The sequence below is a fragment of the Semicossyphus pulcher genome, unplaced genomic scaffold, assembly GCF_022749685.1.
Source record: "Semicossyphus pulcher isolate SPU_LCO1_2020_fin unplaced genomic scaffold, fSemPul1.0.p SCAF_2, whole genome shotgun sequence".
Classification (NCBI taxonomy): Eukaryota; Metazoa; Chordata; class Actinopteri; order Labriformes; family Labridae; genus Semicossyphus; species Semicossyphus pulcher.
In genome coordinates, this window is record NW_027211693.1 from 24,524,443 (window position 1) to 24,537,960 (window position 13,518).

The 13,518-nt window shown below is 41.0% G+C and overlaps 2 protein-coding genes across 2 annotated transcripts; both read right to left on the reverse strand.

Moving 5' to 3' along the window:
• Positions 1-1,625: 1,625 nt before the first annotated feature.
• LOC138597721 (platelet-derived growth factor receptor-like protein) lies at positions 1,626-4,933 on the reverse strand. Its single transcript, XM_069669193.1, has 7 exons — positions 4,852-4,933; positions 4,434-4,600; positions 3,275-3,417; positions 3,000-3,151; positions 2,577-2,870; positions 2,319-2,458; positions 1,626-2,136 (listed from the first exon to the last, which is right to left on the reverse strand). Exons 1-7 carry the CDS (start codon positions 4,931-4,933, stop codon positions 1,912-1,914), a joined length of 1,203 nt encoding a protein of 400 aa, XP_069525294.1. The 3' UTR covers positions 1,626-1,911.
• Positions 4,934-6,495: 1,562 nt separating this feature from the next.
• LOC138597720 (cationic amino acid transporter 2-like) lies at positions 6,496-11,661 on the reverse strand. Its single transcript, XM_069669192.1, has 11 exons — positions 11,292-11,661; positions 10,601-10,756; positions 10,355-10,520; positions 10,110-10,246; positions 8,923-9,145; positions 7,964-8,100; positions 7,768-7,870; positions 7,553-7,686; positions 7,305-7,471; positions 7,106-7,214; positions 6,496-7,014 (listed from the first exon to the last, which is right to left on the reverse strand). The coding sequence occupies exons 1-11, from the start codon at positions 11,659-11,661 to the stop codon at positions 6,884-6,886; spliced, it is 1,833 nt and encodes a 610-aa protein (XP_069525293.1). The 3' UTR covers positions 6,496-6,883.
• Between the last annotated feature and the right edge of the window lie 1,857 nt (positions 11,662-13,518).

Genomic DNA, 13,518 nt, shown 5'->3' on the forward strand with positions numbered 1-13,518 from the left:
CCCCGGTGACTGGACCGACACAGCTCAGGATGTGAAGAGGAACGACGCCATCTAGCGGCCGGGAAAGCAGGTGCATTATGTAAACAACTAATCAGTAGCGATGTAGATAAACACAGAGAGCTTTAACTCAAAAAAACAATTCTAAGACAGGACTTTCTTTCTGTATCGAACGCGTTTTAGGATTATTTAAACTCATTTTGTGGGAATTTGGTGCAAATGAATAATGTACATATTAAAAATAAAAAAGATATAGCCACTACTAATTGGGACACAGAACAAACTGGGGCCATATTATTCCAGGTCTGCTATTGGTCTCTGTTAAAATCATGAAGCTGCGCTGTGTTGTGTGCAAATGTGTAACAAGGGACAAGTGGCACATAAGTGTGATATTGAGGTACATGAACTTTACTGGAGTATTTCAAGTTCTGCTACTTGATTTGTTACTTCTAACTCCCTTCAAACCAGGTGGTAAATAGTGTACATTTTACCATAAAACATGCATATGATTGTTTATTTGGGCTAATTATTACTTTGCAATTTTAGATTAAGAATACAAACTGTACTAAACAAATCAATGATGATGTGTTATTATAGTAACCTATAATAACACATCATCATTGATTTGATTGATTAGCCTTTACAAGCTGCAAGTTCACACTATAATGCATCTGTATTATAATGCAAATATAAAGTTTTAAGTCTGAATTGTGCCATTCTGCATAATGTGTCCTGTCACTTTAAAACTTTTAGTAAAATTAATGAAACATACTTGTAGTGACTGGTGAATTCAGGTCTTTTATTAGTATTTTTACACAGTGATAGTGCTTTATTTATTTAGGTTAAAGATCTGGCTATGTGCACTACATACACAGTACTCAGAGGGTCAGAGGTCGGGAGGTCAACAGGGGCCCAATATCAAACTATTTCCATTGGACCTTAGAACAGACTAATGCAGCCTTTACCTTTAATTATCAATTCAGTCAGGAACACTCTCGTCATATATTTACTAGAAATACAGTTATGTATTGACACCTGAGAGATAATACAACACAAGGAAGTATAAATACAGGCTTAAGACTAGAAAGGAGGAAGCTGGGGCGGTGGAGGCAAAGCATTGCCAGCAGTGGTGTGTGTACAGCATTGGTGTAGCAGGGATGACTGAGAAGGAAGTTGCATTTAAAGGGACGGCCTTTTATAAGTGGCGGCTGTGATTGGTGTGTTACTGATTAGAAATAATGATTCAGTCAGACTGACAGCTGATTACAACTGGGGCATATGTACTGCATAAACGCAAAGCTTCATTTTATCTGTGAATTTAAACAATGACTTGCTCCTCACTCATAATTTAACTTTTTACTCAGTATATAAACATTACTCTAATCATGTAATTGAAGTGTCAAGAGGTAAGATCATGTTTTTTTCTCCATAAAATAATTATGAAGATTAAAACTTCATAATTAATGGTTATCATCAACATAGTATTCATTTTAAATAGTTAACCTAAAACGATATGATAACATTGCTGACTCTGAACAATAAACCATCTGCTTTATAGTAATGACAATAATATCATAGTTTATTTAAGTGTTCTTTTATTTTATATGTGAACATCTTTGGTAGGTGCGTGCACTTTAAGAAAAAAAGAAGAGACAAAGCAATAATTCATGTATACAAAACATAAAATACACAAGCCTGATGCACAACAATTTACATACATTCATCTAAACAACAAAGTACCTGCTATCATTGTAACGCTGCAGTGTGTTTACATGACTCATAGTGACAGCAGGAGAAGATAGGTATATAATGCATTCATATGTGACTCATAACATAACTCACTGTTTAATACTGACAGAGCAAAACATTGCACCTGATCCACATCCTCTCTCTTTCTCTCTCGCCTCAGTGTTATCATCCAGTTTTGTTGGTTTGTGGTTTCTTAGGTTTGGCCTTTGGGACCACTTTAACGGTGGTGGACACTGATTTGGCTCCTTGCAGGTTCTGGGCTGTGCAGGTGTATGTTCCCTGGTCCACGTCTCTGACCTCGTCCACCAGGAGGACAGACTGAGACTGCTGCCGAGTCGCTCCTCCGCCCACTGGACTGATGCTCTCCTGTGTGTACAGAGGCCTCCCAATCTGCAATAAGGAGAGATGTTTGGTTCAGTTTGGAAAGACTCATTCTGACTCATATTTATAGGCTTGGATGCTCTGCAGTCCATAGGTCACAAATCACAAACTAGCTAAGAAGACAAAGTCAGCAGTAATTTCAGAATATGTACACAGTTCAAGTGATCCTTCACTCTCCCTGAGTGTCTGACCTGCTGTCCCGGATATTCCCAGGTGAACTCTACACCCACATCCTGCTCTCCCACCACCGAACAGGTGACCTGCAGATTCTCCCCCACAACCACAGAGCCTGAGGAGGATAGGATAATTGGAGCAGGAGGAGCCATGGGGTCTGTAAGGGGGTTAATAAGTGAGTTATGTTATTGGCAGGTGGCAAACAATAATTTCAGAGTGACATGTATAAGTAAGCATAATGAAACTGTGTCTGTAACAGGAAAATGTCTACTCACAGTTAACATAAATGAGCATGTACTTGGTGGAGCTCTGCCTCAGGTTGCCCAGACTGGCAACACAGAACAAGGCTCCTGCATGATAAGGCCGGGGTCGATGAATGGTGATGCCCTTCTTGACATTAAAAGAGATCTCCGTCCCGTCCACTGCCACCTCCACTGGTGGAAACTCGCGGTGCAGAGTAACTTCGGCCTCAGGCGATGTCACCTGGCAGGGAAGGACCGTCGGCCAGTTGGATCTGAGTTGAACCACCTCGTAGTAGTCAGATGAAGGAACAAACAGCTCATGTGGGTCTGATAGGCACAGGGAGAAGATATGACATGAAGATTAGATAACTGAATGTAAAAAGGCCTCCTATCAGGCTTGTGGTGATATAAAGCCTAAATTGCTGTGTAAGCATCAATAAAGTGTATTCATTGTACCCGGAAAGAAGACAAAGACCTTGATGGCTTTGTCGTACTCCTTCCTGCAGTCTGTGTCTTCACAGTACATGGGATAACACGTGTACTCCCCGGTGTCCGCACCAGTGCTGTTGACTAATGTCAGAACGCCGTATCTCTCGTGCTGGACGATCCTGCAAAGCCAAAACAGGAAAGAGGCAAAGAACATATTGGCTCCAACGGGTTTTATAATTCTGTCATTTAGTCACTAAACTACCCATCATGCATAATAAAGATTTACCGACCATGAAGCTTACCTGAGCCTTCCATCATCATCCTCCTCCAGGTAAGAGGGCACGCTCCACTGCACAGGTTTGCCCCTGCACCTCAGCTCCAGAGTGTCTCCTGACTGCACACTTATGGTCTCTCCCACCTTCTTAAACTTCCCTCTGTTTAGCACCTGTACATATAAGATACATAATTATACAGAAGTAGGTTATACAGGGCGAGACTGTGCAGGGGTTTCTTGATTTTTTTGCATGAGGTCTGGTGTAATGTGAGGGACTGGGCAGGGGGGCACGAGGAGTTTAGTGGGCAGAACAATATGATCTCTGTTTTGTTTTGTAGAAAGTTATTAGGCATCCATTTGCTAATACCATCCAGGTATTCAGCCCAATTCTGGGTACAATCTTGTCATTGGGTTGAATGGAGAGGTACAGCTGGGTGTCATCTGCGTAACAGCGAAATAAGATATTTTGCTTTAGAATAATTTTGCCTTGCGAAAGTATTTAGATGGAAAACAGGAGGGGACCAAGGACTGAGCCTTGAGGGACTCCACATGAGAGAGATGCATGGATTACATCTGATTTTTAAGCACTTTTTTTGGCTTTTGCCTTTATTAGACAGGAAAGCTGAAGAGAGACAGGAAATGTGGGGAGTAGAGAGTTGGGGATGACATGCACCAAATGATCGGCACACCGGGAGTCGAGGCTGTGATCAGTGCGTCGAGGACTGTAGCCTCTATACAAGTGGCTTCTGCTCTACCTACTGAGCTAAACCAGCGCCCCTAAAATACTGTACTGTTGTTTTAAATAGTAAGAAAAAAAGGTCCACTGTAGCAAAGGCAGCACTGAGCTCTGAAAGAACCTATACTAAGGAGGGACCAATATGGGCTGCTACAATGACATCAGCAGTTTCCCTCAACAGTGTGGATTCCAAGCTATGGTGTGCTGGAAAACCTGATTGAACCTTTCTGAAAATGTTATTGAGGTTAAGAGTTCTAAAGTGTTGAGAAAGGATCAGTTTATTTAGTAGTAGCTGAAACACCAGTTGAACCAATGTGTGACATTTCCAGTAGAAAGAGAACAGGTAACATAAAATTTGTAATAAGGGGGGCTGAATTTGGGAGATTGTGGGTGCAGTTATAAGTTCAGCAATTAATGTTCCTGTAACATATCAAGGGTACTTGATGAGTACCTGTGTGAGTACGGTCTGTGCTGGGGCTGCAGGTGTAGCTTTCATCTTGGGTTTGGCTGTTGCTGCTCTGGGACCTTTATTTGTCAGTTTGCCAAGTTTGGGTTTGTTTTGCTTGGGCTTCCTCCCTGGAGTGGTCCTCTGTTCTTGGGCATCTTTTTGGCAGGAAGCTACACAGTGTAAAGACCACATGATGCAGCAAATTTTCACATATAGATACAGTCAAATGTTTATTGTTTTAACTAAATGAAGTTATCATCTTCAAAAAAAAGAATATAGTGACATTGCAGTGTGATATATGTACTTAAGATGCAAACTTCTAAAGTATGCCATATGATTCATGAGGCCAAGAGAAACCTCATCAGTAATCCTACAAATACATGTTCATAGAACGGCTCAGCAAGTGAATAAAGTCACTTACCTAACTCGAAGATTACGGCACAAATAAGGAGAGCGCTCAGCAACGGCCTCCACTTTGAGCCAAACATGTTCACCAAAAGCATGATTGATCTCTGGAGTATTAGAGCAGTCTGTGGATTGTTAGTTCACGCAGTTCAACACAGAGAACAAACTGCAGGAACCAAACGAGGCAAAGAGAGAGGAGAGGAAGAGGGCAGAGCTTGCAAAGTGAGTGGTCAGCTGTTTACCACAAATTCCTCCTCCTGAGAGTGGCATTAGTACCCCAAATTCCTCCTGACTGGCTCAATGGAGGCTTTCAAGCCTGTCTGGGCCAATGAGGGTCCAGAGACGGAGGCCCCTCCATGTGGAATTGCACCGCCTGTTTGCTTAGCTGCTGGACTGGAAGTGTGCTAGCAGCATGAGCCTGCACCACACAGCCCAGACAAAGACTGTGGCGGGGTTATTACAAGCATTTGGTGCCCAATAAACCTTGTGTCCTTCATTTACTGATTGTCAAAACATACCATAGGCATGACCAGTTTTACATGAAAATAAGGTGCTTAAAATAATACATGAAAACTGACCTGTGAGGTTGAGATCATTGCTATGTCTATTTATCTGTTGCAAAAGACATTAAGCTTTCTGATGTTTCATGTTTTATGTAACGCATCAAATTACCTTAAAGGGCCAGTTTGCTGATTTTCAACCTCAGTCCTATCATGCTATTATGAGGAGCTAATGCCATTATTGTAGGAAAAATATGCAGTTTCGCTCTGTGCCTTTGGAGGATGCTTTCTGCATCTCCAATGGACCCTGGAAAACCTCCACCAGACTACGTAAAATGCGTCAACTGGCGGAGGCCGGGGAGCTCGCTAAACTACACTTCCTCTATCTAGGACGCTCGCCCCTGATGTCATGTCTCATTCAAAAAGTTTTTTTAGACCACTGGTATATTCTCGTCATTTTTCGGATTCTGTACCGCTCTGAGCCATTGGCTGTCTCTGTTCCTTTCAGAGGGAGGAGCACAATGCACTCTGGGTGTTGTAGAAATGTCGACCCGACGAAACCACAAGCTGTTTGTACAACTTTCTCCACAGCTATGCCGTCAATTTCAAATATTATTGCTTCTATCGATTACAAATAACACCAGCTTTGACTGATGGCTTTTGCAGGGGCGAATTGCTCCTTTAAGGTGCTTTAAAACACTGTCATTCTCACAAAATTTCAGTATAAAACAGTTCTGTGAAAATCTATCATTATAAATGAATATTTTTAGATACAATGATTTGTTTTACAGAATGTAAAGCTCTCTAAAAGGGAATAGAAATGAGGGTATGCACATTTGATTACACACTGCATGCTGTACCCAGAGGAAACAATGTAAAGCTCTCCTTTGGAATGCCTCGCTAAGCTCTGGTTTGAACATGACACAGGTAAGCTGCTGTGAAAGGTCCTTTTGTTTTTCAGTGAACTCCGGGTAATGAGCCACCTCTGGCTCTATATCTAAGATTACAAGTGGAACTAGACTTTTTGTTTTAGTCAACATGTCCTGCAGTAAAATGAAAACCCGAATGTAAAACACTGGATTATTATTTAATTAGGGAAAACATTTACAATGTATCATTAGAAAAATGTACAGTCTCTGTATTTACATTGAAACAATTAATAGTGATTTTTTAAACAGACTACGAAATACCTGTATAAACTTTTGTACAGCTTTACTTTATATTTTGATATGTAAGAAAAAAACAACAACTCTTGTCATTCCTGGTCATAATTGTTGGAATTGTAAAAAAAAAATTAAAAAAAATGGATGAAATTTCTTCAAGTTTATAAACTACAGAAAACAGTCAAAGCACTTAAAAAAAAACAAACGTGTAAACTGCTTGACACCAGATTTTGAATCTCTCTGACAGTGATGCAAACATGTACAGGCATCATTATAATGAAAATATTTAGATAAATTACAAACTCAAATGTAAAACAGTAGTTACACACTTAAAGCAGTTACTCACTGTAACATCTCAATCTATTTCTTTCCACTACAGCCGAGCTCAGAATCGCTCTTCTTTAAACACGTCGCCGTGTGCTTTTCCGCTGACAGTTTCGATCTGCATGTTTCCAGTAGTCTGACGCTTTCTCTGGACACTGTAATGCACACCGTAGCCGAAATAGATGACTAACCCTGGAGAAAAAAAAGTTGGAGAGCATTAACATTAAACAACTAACTCCATACAAGCCCTCTGAATATTTCAAGCAGAAATATGGTCTCTTACCCACTAACATCCATATGGCGTATCGTATCCATGTTTGCGCTCCTAACTGGACCATCAGGTATACGTTGATGAGTGTGCTAACTAAAGGCAACACAGGGAGTAAAGGCACCTGTACACAGAGAAAAACTGGGATGTTCATTATTTCTTAAACACAAAGTGTGCAGCTTATCACTCAAATATGCAAATAGAATATTCTCACCATGAAAGACGCCTTTTTGGGATTTTGTGGTTGCCTCGCGATTAAGAAAGTGTTGACCACCAGGATGAAGGCGAGGATGCAGACAATCACCACACTCCAGGCTTCCATATTAGACAGAGCATCTATGGCCTGGACCAGTGTGACACACAGTGCAATCACACATACAACTGCACAAAAGGAAAAGCAGATTGTTAGTGGTCAAGAACAAGACAACAAGGGCCTCCCTCAGTAATGTTTACTGTACGTACCAGAGAAAACAGTCAAAAGCGTGACTGCCTTTGAGGTGGCTGAAGTCGGAGAAGACGCAGGCCTCAGGATGCTGAACTTCTTTACCTCTAAGTCCTTTGTGTAGTTTTCTGATTCAGATTGATCCTCTTGGTACCTCGAGTGAAAAAAATATGTGAAATAAGTTTTTCTCAGCATTTTAGTTAATGCACTGGGTCAGTGGATAAGATAAATTTACCTCAGTATTAAGATGCATATAGCCACGAGTGTGTAAGCAAAGAGAGTCCCAATTGACATCATTTCAACCAAGGCCTCGAGGTCAAACAGCAGAGCCATGATGGCTAGAGACGGCAGACAGGGGACAAAGAATTACTTTAAGTCGATAAACCTCAACACATGATTATAGATGCAGGTAAAAGCTGGAGCTTCTGTACCTGCAACGACTCCTGAGGCTATGGTAGCTATAGCAGGACTGCCCTTTTCGGTGACTTTGGTCAGAGGTTTGAAAAGCAGGCCGTCTCTTGCCATGGCGAACAGCACGCGGGGCATCGGGAACATCGAACCCAGCAGGCTTCAGAGACAAACGCAAACAGGGTCAGACAACGCATTTATTACCAAGTAAATCTTGAAACAGGCTGGTAAAAAATATTATTCCTTACAACATGTAATGCTAATTTGTCAGTCCTGCAATCCTGGTAATTCTTGAGAAAATAGATTTTCCTTTTGTATCATATATATCTCATCTTATTTGATCTTGTCAGACAATCCTTCAGCAGCCACAATGGTGGTACAAGCTGCACCTAACATAACAACATTATGTATACAATTTATCAGTTTTATTGTTAACAGTAAAGATCACAATAGCTGAGCTTAATCTTGTGCTATGCTAAATTAGCAATAAAGTCTGCTGGTTTGTTTGTTTGTTTATTTAGATCCTCATTATCCCCATTAGCTTCAGCATAGCAGAAGCTATTCTTCCTGGGGTCTGCAAATTTTACAGTGTGACAATACCAAACACACTTCTACACAATTCATCACAATACAAACACATTACACTTTATACATCACATCTAACAAAATAAATATTGACACAAATCAAACAGCAGCTAATGAAAACACCAGACAAGCTCTAAATGAATTCATCATTATTTCATATACCAATGTCACAAAACCCCTTGACACACTGCAGCACAAGAATTAATTGATATTAATGACTGACATTTCTCTGTAGGTGATGGCCCAGTATGTAGTATTTAGTTGTGCTAAATCATACGGTAATGAATTCCATTCTTGCATTGCCCTGTATATTACTGAACGCTGACCTGATGTGGTTTCACATTTTGGTAACCTAAAACGTAGACTGTCAACCATGTTCACTATTTTGTTTTCATACCTGGTGGACAGGGCACACAGCGATCCCACAGCCACGGCGTACTTGGCAGGACCCCAGCCTATGTAGTCAAAGGCCACTGGCAGGGGGCTTTTTTCATTGAGCATGTAGTAGGGCATCATCAGCGTGAGAGCGGCAGACACCGCAAAGTAGGCCACGAAACAGATAAGAAGAGAGGCCACGATGCCCAGAGGGACCGACTTCTGGGGGTTCTTCACCTCCTCACCTGTAAAGACACAGACAAACAGGTCAGTTATACTTTCAGGATAATGCTTCTTCAGCTGGTGTTGGTCACATGAAACTGCTGCAACGATCCTTATTGAAACCTTTTCATACACCAAGTTTAAAAGATTAAAGAAAGTAAAAAAATTGACACAACTATTGGTTACAATTAGTTGCTGATTTCTATAACATCTCTATAACTTATTATGTGTCTTCTGGATAACCTGGAGTTGAAATTGATGCCATATTAATAATACTGACAGTTTTAAGATCAACTTGCTGGAGCACTTTTGGAGCTTTTAAGCCAGGACCTTCATTATGTTATGAACAGTACATCGAGATTTCATACTTCAGTCACATGATGACAGCTGGACCATCACAACTGGGCAAACTCCCTCAGAGATGAGACCAGATGTGGATAAGAGCTCAGCTCTCTTTTGATTAAAAGTCAACACTCTGAAAATGCATGCTGTAATTTGATATTACGCAACAAACACGTTCTCCGCCTTGGCCAGCATTAAAGCAGACATATGTATGTGTGTGTATGTGTGTTGTTTAGATTAATCAAGCTGGTGCCTCTGAATCACACAGCAGACTCTTATTTCACTGGCTGATGATAAATTAAAACAGATAAATGTACATGATAAAAACAGACTGAAATTAAATCTGATTACTCTTTATGACCTATATAGGCAAACAGACCATCCATGATAAGATTGATTATTTCTATATAGATATTTTGAATGCCTGAAATGGTGGGTGGGGGTAGGTGTCAGACATAGCAGTTAACGCCATGTTAAAAACCACCACCAGCAAAGAAATAAGAGGTACGGCATTGTCCAAGGGGGGCGCCAATCGTCACAAAGCGAAAGTTCCTCACAGTAGCTTTAAATATCTAGTTAAAGCTAATTTACTGAAGAAGTCTAACCAAAATAAACCACACTGATTTTGACAAGTTGTCCTGTTACCTGTCGTAGCGATGCAGTCAAATCCAACAAAAGCGTAGAAACATGTTGCAGCTCCGGCCAGCGTTCCGCTGAAGCCGTAAGGGAAAAATCCACCACTTCCGTACGAACTCGTCACATTTGCAGTCGAGTTCAGGTTACTGCAGAGGAGAGAGAGCGTTAATTCACACGTTATTTACAGTTCCTGTTTAATTTATGTAAGTCAGGATCCTGCACACAGACAGGATTGTTTAGCTCTTTGCCATTACTTGAGTTCTGCTGTGAAGTTAAGCAGCTCCTCATGGCTGATGTTCCAGTTACTGATGTCACCCTTAATGAATCCAGAGATGATCACAAACACCAGCACCAGGACGTTGACTACTGTGAAGATCTTGTTGATTGTTGTTGACTCTCTCACTCCAAAAGCAAGAACACCTTCATGGAAAACAAGGTAGATGTGAAGTTTTAACATGCACCACTGTCACCATCATAAGGAGACCAGTTTAATTCTTTACCTGACAGTAGAAGCACAAGAACAGCAGCAAACACATCCGGGTAAGGTGCCAGACCAGTGAGGCCCATTGGTGCATTTTCTGCAAAGAATTTCGATATGACGCCCCCTATAAGGTCATCGAAGGTCCCGCTCCAAGCCAGCGCAACACTGGATGTCCCTGAGCAGATAGATGTAACAACCTTATCAGCCTGAGTCATCATTTTATTGTAGCTATAAACAGAAAACACAGGGATGTTTTTTTCCATTCCTACGACTATCACATTTTATGATTGCGCTACTTCAAACCATCATCCTGGTTAATGGCCGTTATCAACATGCAAGCAATAAATTCACAAAAAGGTTTTTAGTGGGGGAAAAAACGTCCATTTAAACTTTCAAACCTAATCTTTTACTGTTAAATGAGCCATTAAGAATCTGCTTCCACAGCACGTAAAGGTCCCATGTTGATGGTTGATCATTTATGGGTTTTAGTGTCTTCAGTGAGAAAACATATTACATAAGAGGAAAGTATGTTTTTCAATAGACTGGAACTTCGAGGGAGAAATTAAATATAGAAGACTACATTTAAATCAAATTTCCTGTATATTTTTGGTACATACAGACAATTGTAATTGGCTAATTTAAGAGAATGTGAATAATTGGATTATACACATAATAACTGATCATTAAAACAAATCATGTATCACATTTACCTATCACATATGAGAGCAGCAGATTCCACCCAGTGATGAAAGCCAGCAGCTCTCCAACTGTCACGTAGCTGTACAGGTAAGCTGAGCCTGTTTTAGGAACCCGGGACCCAAACTCTGCATAACACAACCCGGCAAATATGGAAGCCAGGGCAGCGATGAAGAAGGAGATGATGATGCTGGGTCCTGCAGTGTCTCGGGCCACCTCTCCAGATAGCACGTAGACCCCGGCCCCAAGGGTGCTGCCCACGCCGAGGGCCACCAGGTCCAGAGTGGTCAAGCATCGGTTAAACGTGGACTCCTCCCCGTCGGGCTCCAGGGGCTTCCTCCGAGAAATGCTCCACAGAAAGCTCTTCACTATGTTGGGTGCCATGGTTCTGGAGGGATTATGTTGGAAGAGACAGGTGGGAGTGAAGTTTTGATGAGAAAGAAAGAGTGAGGGGAGAGGAGAGGGCGGGTCAGTGAGCCTGTCAGTGAATAATTGTCAGATCAGCTTCAGGAGAGCGTTTCCTCTTAAAAGATACAAAAAAGTCAACTTTTAATGGCACAAGGAACTATTTATCTAGAAAAGCTGTTAAATTAAGACGTCAAAAAAACATAAAGAGCTGGACAATGTAATTTTAAAAGCTTTTAAATGTCTAATCACATGTTTAACTAATGAATTATAGATAAAATAAGACAGAAAGCACTCACCTCTGCCGTGTAATCTCCTGCCTCACAGGTGTGCTAACAAGAGATTAATAGGCTCAGTCATTGGTTTATATCACATTATTCCCCTATTACATTCCTCCTTATCTCTGCCATGATATGATAGTGCTGATGAATGGAGTTTTCACTGACGCCCACAGCACAAAAGCAACTGCACTTTACTCAGCCTTGAGGCACATGCACAACCACTTCCTGGTACATGTCTGAGAAGTGCAGGAGGTTCTTATGCAATCTTTTGTCATTATGGCGATAAAGTTGAGTGTTTTCTTACCTTATCAGAGCAGCATCATGTCAGAGCTGATAGCAATCACTGTTAAAAACAAATACAAAATTAAAAACACATTTAGAAATAAAGACTAAATGACTACTACCTGAATAAAGCTTTTAAAAACAATGGTAACTTGCTTACATATCAAACATCTACAGTAACGACATAGCTGGGATAGAACACTAAGTTCACGACTAACAAAGTATAACAGAATCAGTTTCACGTTATTTGATTTGGGGTGTGTTTCTTTTCAAATAGTTAACAAAAAGTGACTGTGTGTTCTTTGGGGCAAGTCATGCATGTAACGTAAGTTAGAGCCGAGGCCTTTCGTGATTATGCCTTCAAGATAATCCGAGACTTAAAGGCACATAATCACGACTTTAGATTTTGTCCTGCCCAAAAAGGGTCCAGGAAAACAAGCTGCACTGTAAGAAAAAAAGGCCACATTCCCACTATTTAACACCCATTTAATTAAAGAATACAAAGTTGTTGGCCAGAAAATACCTCACAAACTATACTCAAAGCATGTTCACATGTATGTTTCTGCTTTGTAACCACTCTGTGACTTTTTGACTGCAGCTGTACCTGGAGGTGTGAGCCTCAGACCCGTGGCCCTGTGAGTTAATGAAACACAGGAGCACAAAGCAGCTTTCATGCCTCATGCGTGCAGCAGGCTACACATTTATTTTTTCTGAGGTAGCTTTCTCCTTCTCATGTCCTATGCCGGGATTTCAGCTCACCTAATCCCTCCTGGCATCTACCGCAGCCAGGAGCAGGCGAGTGTGTGCGGACGCTTAGGGTACCTTTGACCAAACTTACAGCTCACGCTTCATATCTGCAGATCGCACGGGTTGAGGTAGTGTACAAAGGTAAAATAGATTATTGTTATGCTTATCTAAACAACAGCTACCACGCATGTGATGTTCAGATGTATGAACACAGGGTTGATAAGGATGACAGTGAAGCTCATGTTCATTAATGTGTCATTTACAGCTGTCTACTGTGTGTTAAAAGGAACATCTCATATGCAGTGTTTAAGATAAATAGTGCTGTGAAGCATTTAAATGACCAGATGCAGGTTAAAGCAGAGGTTAGATTTGAATCTGACTCACTAATAGTAATTGTACTTAGTATATAAAACAGTTTTTTTTTACCTTGCCTTCAGTCCCACGAGGAGCAACAGGTGACTGTGTTGTCAAAAAGCAGCGCAATGATGCAAAATTATCCGCGCTGTTGACTTGGATGAAGGAAACA

Coding starts and splice junctions, on each gene's coding strand:
- LOC138597720 (XM_069669192.1), bottom strand. CDS start 11,661: ATGGCACCCAACATAGTGAAGAGCTTTCTGTGGAGCATTTCTCGGAGG. Junction 10,757..11,291: donor GCTGCTCTCATATGTGATAG/GTAAATGTGATA, acceptor CTATCTGCTCAG/GGACATCCAGTGTTGCGCTG. Junction 7,871..7,963: donor AGCCTCAGGAGTCGTTGCAG/GTACAGAAGCTC, acceptor TGCCGTCTCTAG/CCATCATGGCTCTGCTGTTT.
- LOC138597721 (XM_069669193.1), bottom strand. CDS start 4,933: ATGCTTTTGGTGAACATGTTTGGCTCAAAGTGGAGGCCGTTGCTGAGC. Junction 3,418..4,433: donor CACAGACCGTACTCACACAG/GTACTCATCAAG, acceptor TTATATGTACAG/GTGCTAAACAGAGGGAAGTT. Junction 3,152..3,274: donor GATGATGATGGAAGGCTCAG/GTAAGCTTCATG, acceptor TTGGCTTTGCAG/GATCGTCCAGCACGAGAGAT.